This window comes from Rutidosis leptorrhynchoides, chromosome 2, assembly GCF_046630445.1.
Source record: "Rutidosis leptorrhynchoides isolate AG116_Rl617_1_P2 chromosome 2, CSIRO_AGI_Rlap_v1, whole genome shotgun sequence".
Classification (NCBI taxonomy): Eukaryota; Viridiplantae; Streptophyta; class Magnoliopsida; order Asterales; family Asteraceae; genus Rutidosis; species Rutidosis leptorrhynchoides.
Window position 1 is genome coordinate 342,523,776 of NC_092334.1, and position 9,166 is coordinate 342,532,941.

At 32.5% G+C, this 9,166-nt stretch overlaps 1 protein-coding gene across 1 annotated transcript; it reads left to right on the forward strand.

The window, feature by feature from the left end:
* The first annotated feature begins 7,154 nt into the window (after positions 1-7,154).
* LOC139891934 (uncharacterized protein At5g19025) lies at positions 7,155-8,777 on the forward strand. Its single transcript, XM_071874961.1, has 2 exons — positions 7,155-7,515; positions 7,991-8,777. The coding sequence occupies exon 2, from the start codon at positions 8,004-8,006 to the stop codon at positions 8,643-8,645; it is 642 nt and encodes a 213-aa protein (XP_071731062.1). The 5' UTR covers positions 7,155-7,515; positions 7,991-8,003; the 3' UTR covers positions 8,646-8,777.
* Positions 8,778-9,166: the final 389 nt, after the last annotated feature.

A 9,166-nucleotide genomic window follows, 5' to 3' on the forward strand; every position in this document is an offset into this window, starting at 1 on the left:
TTCATTTCCATTAAAAAGAACCCACAAGATCATTTTCAACGTGTGTGATCTTTGATTCGCCCCTACATAATAATACGCCATTTGGTTTAACTGCATACAGTTAACCTTGGTGTTCAATACAAAACTCCTTCTAATTGTTGTGTTATCACCAGTAAGCCAAATATTTTGAAATGAAATTTGGCCTCCCCAAAGGAAATGAACCATAAATGGACAAATTATAGACATTTTTGTAATTGTTGATGTATGAAACTGATTTTAATTTGTTGGAATTGTGTTCTTGGTGATGTTTGTGTTTGAAACTGACTTTAATATGTTTGAATTGTGTTCTTGGTGGTGATGTTTATGTTTGAGTATCATATAATGGTGATATAAATAAATGTAAAAAGATGATAAATCAGATTTTGACAAGATAGGGTTGCAGGATCAGTCCATTATTGAGTGTAGGTGAACCAGACTTCAAAACCGAAGTTTGAAACTTCGATTTTACTGTTTACCTGCAAAACAGAAGTTCCAAACTTCGGTTTAGGTCCTGATAATCTGAAGTAAAAACGAAGTTTGAAACTTCGGATTTGGCAATACCGAAGTTTCAAACTTCGATTTTACCATTTATGTAAAAAAAAATTTCCTATTTTTGCAAGTAAACTGATTAAAATTACTATTTTTTTTTAAAAAAAAAATCCTATATCATTAGAATGATTGAAGAACTTAAAAGCATCTATTAGCAACTTCAACTCTTGAAGCTTCTTGTAAAACCAGTAGCATTATATTTATCTCATTTTTATATACCTCGTCTTACAGCGACTGCTAACAGGGAGTTAGTCGGGTCTTTCCTTGAGTCTTGTCATAATTGCACACTCAACGAAGGAGTTCGCAAGAGGTATCCGGTCATCGACTATAAACCTTGGTCGGCAACGATTTCATGTAAAACTAGTAGCTTTACAGTTTTTCAATATTTTTATATGGCAAGGGTAACAAGTTTTGGTAACAAATGAAATATAAAATCTAAACGAACCATTGCAAAAAGTGTAGATCGACGACAGATTCAACCTTTGTATTTCCTTTGAAATCCTATCAACCCACTCCGTTAGAACTGGATGCATGTGAAATACGTTCGTCGGATACCTCTTATGCAATTGGAACAAGAGTAACCCCATTGTAACTAGAAGTATAAATTCTTAACACGAATGGGGCTTGAATTCGTGGCCATATTTAAGAAAGAATTTCCACATAACTAGCCACGACAGCTAAAATAACGGGTAGCATTCTTCTTGAAGTTGTTGATAAAACTTAACTAACCATGTCAACACTCAATCGTCATATTCAATCAAGGTAACCCCCAATTTACCTAAGCCCGAAAGGGACTCTATTTTAATTTTTGCTCGCTAAAAGGACCGCGTGTTTGAAAATTTTAAAATTAGAGTAATTTTCGTCAAAAATCATACAAAATTAGTCCCTCATGTTTGTTATAAAATTGTACCATAGGTCCTCATTCATTAACGGTCGTTATTGAAACTATCGGATTGGTCCCTGAAGTTTGTTAAAAGGTTGCTTCAAAAGTCCTCAAATTATTAATCAAATAAAAAATACATACAGTATCCCAAATTGTATTCGTACATTCACATCTTCATTTTGGGGTTTTAAAAAATTAGATCGAATCTGAAAAATCTAAAAACGTGGAAAGGTTGGAAATAATTTTGTGATTATATCCTCTAAATCTCAGGTCCTAATTCGAAGTATTTCTCGAGATCTCACCATTTTTGTGTTCGAAAAATAGTTTCCGAATTCGTTCATTTGGGCACGATTTCGTTATGTTTTTGTGAAATCTAAGAATGGAGAATGATTGGTGATGGTAACCCGCTACAATCTGCACAAGTTGGTGCGTTTATATCATGTTTTGAGGTGGTTTCCATGTTAGCCGCCACCAACCACCAGCTGTCGCCGCCAGAATGGTTGCCGAAATCTGCAAAACGAAGAACACAAAGCTGTTTGGTGATGATGATGAAGCTGTTGTGATGTTATCATGAGACCATAGATGAAGCTGTTTGGTGATGATGATGAAGCTGTTTGGTGATGATGATGAACACAAGTTGTTTGCCATAGAATTCTGTACTATAACATGAAATTGATAAATATCAACTGGGTCAAATTAGCTCGAATTAATACATGATTGACTCATAGGTTGGCTTTTGAGGTGATTTCCATGAATTTTTGAGATTTTATAATGAAGATGATGAAGAGGACTTTTGACCTAATTTTTTAACAAACCTCAGGGATCAATTATGTATTTATCATTAACGATTGTTAATGAATTTGACGAAAATTACCCCAATTTTAAAATTTTCAAACACGCAGTCCTTTTAGCGAGCAAAAATTAAAATAGAGTCCCTTTCGGGCTTAGGAAAATTGGGGGTTGCCTTGATTGTCAAATGTAACAACATAGGTTACCCTTTCGGGCCATTTGCCCATATATATATATATATATATATATATATATATATATATATATATATATATATATATATATATATATATATAGGGCCGTCTCAACATTTTAAAGGTCCTAGACGGAAATAAAAATGAGTCCAAGTATGCGTTAAAACTTTTTACTACACATAAAAAATTAATACTTCAATTTATCTATTTATTTACTTAAATTGTATTTAACTATTAAAAACAATGTATTTTAACTTCAATTAACATTTTTTATTTAATTTAATTAAATATATTGAGAAAAATATTTACATATTCAAAGTTTCGGCCCTTCTAAATTTTAGGCCCTAGACGATAGTCTATCTTGCATATATATATATATATATATATATATATATATATATATATATATATATATATATATATATATATATATATATATATATATATATATATATATAGGAAAGCACTTTTTTGAGGGAAGGGGAAGTAAAATTTATTTTTTTATATTTTTTTTGAATTTTTTCCGACATTAAGAGCACACGAAAATATGAACATTTAAAAAGACACTTTTTGATAAATATAATTATTTTGGCGAAAAAAACCCTCGAAGAAAAAACTGATAACATGCACCATGCGTAATGTTATTCGTGAATCATATTCGTCAAGCATTTGTTTTCCATCATATGTGAAGTTTTTTTCATGATTCAGCCCGATTTAGAGTTTAGGGTTTAGGACTTACGGTTTGGGGTTTTGGGTTTAGGGACTAAACCCAAAACCCAAAACCCTAAGCCATAAACCCTAAACCCCAAGCCCTAAACCTAAACTCTAAACCGTTCGTGTTAAAAATTCAATCTAAACCATAAACCCTATTTTCTAAACTCAAAACCCTAATTTATAAGTCCTAATAGCTAAACCCTAATTTTTAACCCCTAATTTCGAAACCTTAATTTCTAAATCCCAATTTTTAAACCATAAAAAAACTCAGAAATAAAACATTCATTGCAATGAATGTTATCATTTATTTCTTCGAGCTTTTTTCGCAAAAATAATAACATTTATCACAAAGTTTCTTTTTTAAATGTTAATATTTTCATGTGATTCTAATATCTGAAAAAATAAATTCAACAAAACGAAAAAAATTACTTCCCCCTACTTCTTCCCAAAAAAAGTGTTTCCCTCTTGATTTTATATATATATATATATATATATATATATATATATATATATATATATATATATATATATATATATATATATATATATATATGGGCAGAATCAATGGGGAAGTAACCAATCGGGGGGAAGCGGGGGGGAAGCAAAAAAAAAATTCGATTTTTTTGGAATTTTTTTTTTCGGCATCAAGATCACACGAAAATATGAACATTTAGAAAAGACAATTCGTGATGAATGTTATTATTTAGGTGGGAAAACGATCGACAAAAATAACATTCAAGATAATATTGTTCGTGAAGAATGTGAACGTTTTTTTTTCTCATGTTTTGTGAAGTAAAATTTAGCCCGATTTAGAGCTTTGGGTTTAGGGTTTGGTGTTTTGGGTTTATTCCATAAACCCAAGACACCAAACCCTAAACCCTAAACCCTAAACTCTAAACTCTAAATCGTTCGTGTTAAAAACTAAATCTAAACCCTAAATCTAAACCCTAAATCTAAACCTTAAACACTTTATTAGGGTTTAGATATTAGAGTTTATAGGGTTTAGATATTAGGGTTTAGAAATTTAGGGTTTAGGGTTTAGATTTAGGGTTTAGATTTAGTTTTTAACACGAACGATTTAGAGTTTAGAGTTTAGGGTTTGGGGTTTAGGGTTTGGGGTTTTGGGTTTAGGGACTAAACCCAAAACACCAAACCCTAAACCCTAAACTCTAAATAGGGCTAAATTTTACTTCACAAAACATGGAAAAAACGTTAACATTCTTCACGATCAATATTATCTTGAATTTTATTTTTGTCGATCGTTTTCCTGCCTAAATAATAACATTCATCACACAGTGTCTTTTTTAAATGTTCATATTTTCGTGTGATCTTGATGCTTGAAAAAAAATTCCAAAAAAAAAAACGGAAAAATTTTTTTTTGCTTCCCCCCGCTTTCCCCGATTGGTTACTTCACATTGATCATGCCCATATATATATATATATATATATATATATATATATATATATATATATATATATATATATATATATATATATATATATATGGGCATGTTCAAACGAGAACCACAAAAAGGCGAAAACCGCGAGAACTTTTTTATTTTATAATTTCTATGCATTTAAATGCAACAAATTACATGCAAATGTTAATTAATGCTCATATCATTAACAACCAAATGTTCATTAGCACAAATTACATGTTAGATTGTTAATTATATGAAACTGTTCACATGTTCAGAAACAAATGTGCATGCGAACATGAAACTATATATTTGATTATATATGTAAAATATAAGTGTTTTCATACTATTTTATGTTCATTTTTACTTTCTATCAATATTTATGTATGATTCAATCTAGTTACATGTGAAAACCTTTATAAATCAAAAGTTCTCGCGGTTCTCGCCTTTTTTGGAGTTCTCATTTGAACTTTTGAATATATATATAACATGAGATGAGATGTTATTAGTAAGTGTTTAGTTGTATTGTATGTTTAATTATCTTCGAAACGACATATCTTTCGTGTAAATTGGTTGCCCGAATTATTGAATTGCATTTATGAACTTGAATACATTTAATGATGAGCATTGAATGTGATTTGGGTTGTTGCAAGTATTGAATTGTTTGTTGAAATGTGTTTAGTTGTTTTCCTCGTCAAAATACATTTCCGATGGTATAAGATACATGTTTTGGTTGTTTGCGGGTAATAATTTGGGAATGTTTGAAGTTTGGTTCGTGCATTTATTTGTTGCAGCAGAAACAGGGTCTACATACCAATCTGGACACCGTCCAGATTATTAGACGCCGTCCAGGCCTTCAATGCTGGACGCCGTCCAGCAAATCTGGACGCCGTCCAGTTACACTGCCAGTTTCTGTTTTGTTTTACCATTTTACGAAAAATGTTTGCTAGGCTACGCACCTCCGATTCACATGTAACTTGTTCTAACATGATCATATATGATTAAATCCCTCAGAAAAATAGTTCGGGACCCGACCCGAACGTGTTGACTTTTCGTTGACTTTGACCCGACCAAAGTTGACTTTTAATCAAACTTAACCAAATACTTATGCGATCATTCTAACATGCTTTTATACTTGTACCTTGCATGAAACATGACAATTTGATTCACATGCTATTATAATCGAGTCTTAACGAGCCATAGGACTAATTGAACACTTTGACCGACCGTGTTTACCGATTTTGATACAAACCTATTTGTTTAAGTCATGACTAGCATTCGTTCTTGCACACGTTTACTTGTTAAAGTACTTTTACATACGTGCACTCAAGGTGAGATCATAGTCCCACTTTTACTCTTTTGAACTTACAATTGGATGAGAAAACATAAACGTTTCTTTTTACTAAGTGAACACAAGTACAGGAAAACAAACATTCTACATACGACTTTGAACAAAAATCCTCAATTCGATTATCATTAGTTACACTTGCCGGGTGTAAGCGAGAACTTATGTTATATGGCCATATGGGTTTGACAAACCCTCATTCAGGCGGTTCGCTACCGTCTACGAATGAAATATATTTTCGAGAAACAGTGTATGTTCTAACACTATTGTGATGAGGTTCTATGGAAGGAATGTTAAGCATTGATAATTGGGTGCTCGTGAAACAAATTTTGGAATGGTTTACTATATATATACTATCATCGTTTCATTAAAAGTGTCCAATTATTTCTTGCACACAAATATAGAAAATTATACTAACTTCATTCTCCACTAATCAGAAATTTTTACTTTTTAAAATAACATCTTCAGATTAATTGAAATACAAAGTGTATATTTGAAATTAAAAATTTTAAAATATTAATGTTTACATTTGTAATAACATTTTAAAAAAAAAGGGATTATTACCAAAAAGCCCATTTTTTGAACTTTTTAGCGTGAGAGCCCATAAAAAAAAAGTTTGACAATTTGCCCTCGCAAGAAGCAAGATGCCTCTTGCTCCCTTTGCTCCTTGCGTCCTTGCGACCTTAGTCACACTTGAGAGCAAGGAGCAAGGTGCATCTTGCTCCCTTGCTCCCAGGTGGAAGCAAGGACGCAAGGTGCCTCTTGCTCCCTTGCTTCCACCTGGGAGCAAGGTGCCTCTTGCTCCCTTACTCCCAGGTAGAAACAAGGGAGCAAGATGCACCTTGCGTCCTTGCTTCCACCTGGGAGCAAGGGAGCAAGATGAACCTTGCGTCCTTGCTTCCACCTGGGAGCAAGGGATCCACCTGAGAGCAAGGGAGCAAGATGCACCTTGCTTCCACCTGGGAGCAAGAGGCACCTTGCTCCTTGTTCTCAAGTGTGACTAAGGTCGCAAGGACGCAAGGGAGCAAGAGGCATCTTGCTCCTTGCGAGGTAAATTGTCAAACTTTTTTTATTATGAGCTGTCACGCAAACAAGTTAAAAAAAATGGGTTTTTTGTTGATAATTCCAAAAAAAAAAAAAAAAAAAAAAATCAAATAGGAAGTCGAGAGTAGATGATAGATCTACAGGCCCCATGTACAATTGAGTTCTTCACTTCAGCCCAAAGCTTCAATAAGATGTGGCTATGGCTAAATCTAGTTTTTTTATTTTTATTAATCAAACAAACAAACGTGTGTGACTCCTCTCCTACCCTTACTTACTATTACTATTATTATTAAATAAATACAGATCGAGACGATGATGACTAATAAACAAATTGATTCATGACTCTTGACCATTTTCTTCATTTTGCCTCTTCATTTCTTCTCTAGCCGGCAAATTCATCCTATCTCTTATCAGTCTTCAATATCCCTAAATTATTCCCCAATTTTATTTTATCTGATTTATCATATATGCGTTTGATTGGGTCAACTTTCTGGGATTTGATTGTCTCATTTATCTGATTAATTCCCTTCGTCAACCACCCACAAATCTCCATATTTACAGGTAATTTTATTTTATTTTTTATCTTTTTTTTTTTAATTTAATGTTGATCGGATTCCGTTTGATGATTAGTTTGGATTTGCTATCTGGGTTTTGATCAAGATTTGATTTTGCTTCCTTGGTTTTGATCAGATATGAGTTTTTGATCAACATTTCATTTTGTTATATGGGTTTTGATTAAAATTTGATTTTGGTATCATGGATTTGATCAAAATCTGATTTTGTTTCTGGGTTCTAATTAAAATTTGATTTTGTTTCTGGATTCTAATAAAAATTTGATTTTGTTTCTGGGTTATGATTAAAATTTGATTTTGTTTCTGGGTTCTAATTAAAATTTGATTTTGTTTCTGGGTTCTAATTAAAATTTGAATTTGTTTCTGGGTTCTAATTAAAAATTTGATTTTGTTTCTGGGTTCTAATTAAAATTTGATTTTGTTTCTGGGGTTCTAATTAAATTCGATTTTGTTTTTGGGTTTAGATTATTCAGACAAATGGTCTGTTTCCATAACTCAATTCCGGTTAGCCACCACATGAACATGGCTAATCAAGCACAAAAATCATCAAAAAGGGCACCAATTTCAACATGTGAACAGTCTTCATCTGCTTTGATTGATTTGATAATTTTAGTTGCTGTAATTGGTGCTTTTGGGTTTCTTATATATCCTGGTGCAAAACTAGTATTCTCTGGATCACTTGAATTTATCAAAGAAGTATTTTTGATACTCAAAGATGAGGTTTTAGATGCTCCCATGATTTATGGATGCTTAGGCCTTAGCATTTTTAGTGCATCAATGGCTGTTTTGGCAATTACTCTATGCACATCTCAAAAATGTGGTAAACCGGGTTGTCGTGGGCTGAACAAGGCGGCTGAATTTGATATTCAGCTTGAAAACGAGAACGATATAACCAATTCAAGTTCTTCTAAAGGTGCTACCAACTTGGGTAAACTTGGACTAAGAAAAGGATTGTTTGAGTTGCCAAGAGATTACCATAAGGAGTTAGAGGCTGAGTTAAAAAAGATGACCCCAATTAACGGTCGTGCAGTTCTTGTTTTTCGAGCTAGGTGTGGTTGTTCGGTTGGTAAAATGGAAGTTCTTGGCCCGAAGAAGAATAACAAAAAGATCAAAAAATAGATAAATGATGATTCTATGTTTTACTTGCATATAAAAGATAATCAAAATAAGTTGTACGGATATGAATGAGAGAATTTACAATCTTTAGTATATACTACAGTACTTTTAATGAGATTTGGATTTAAAAGTTTATGCTTTGATGTTCTTATTAATCGTGTGTGGTTGCCTTGCTTTTCATATCTTTAGTGATATTATCCTTGGAAACTTTTGCTTTTGTGGTTGATTCTTCTCTAGATGATAAGGATTTGGTTAGTGGATGAATGACAAGATTAAGTACAACCATTCAATTGTAAGATGCTAGATAATTTAGCTTCTCATTAGATTGAGATATATGTGCATGGGCCATTGGCCTAGCGGTATCTGACCCTTTCAGTTATAAGGTTGAATGTTCAAGTCCGTGATAGAATAATTGTATATTGTTTAGTAAATTAATTTATAGTAGCGGGTGTGTGGGTCTAACTAAATAAAGGACCTACGAGGTACAAAAGAGATACATAGCTCAGCAACTCTTTTGTAGTGAT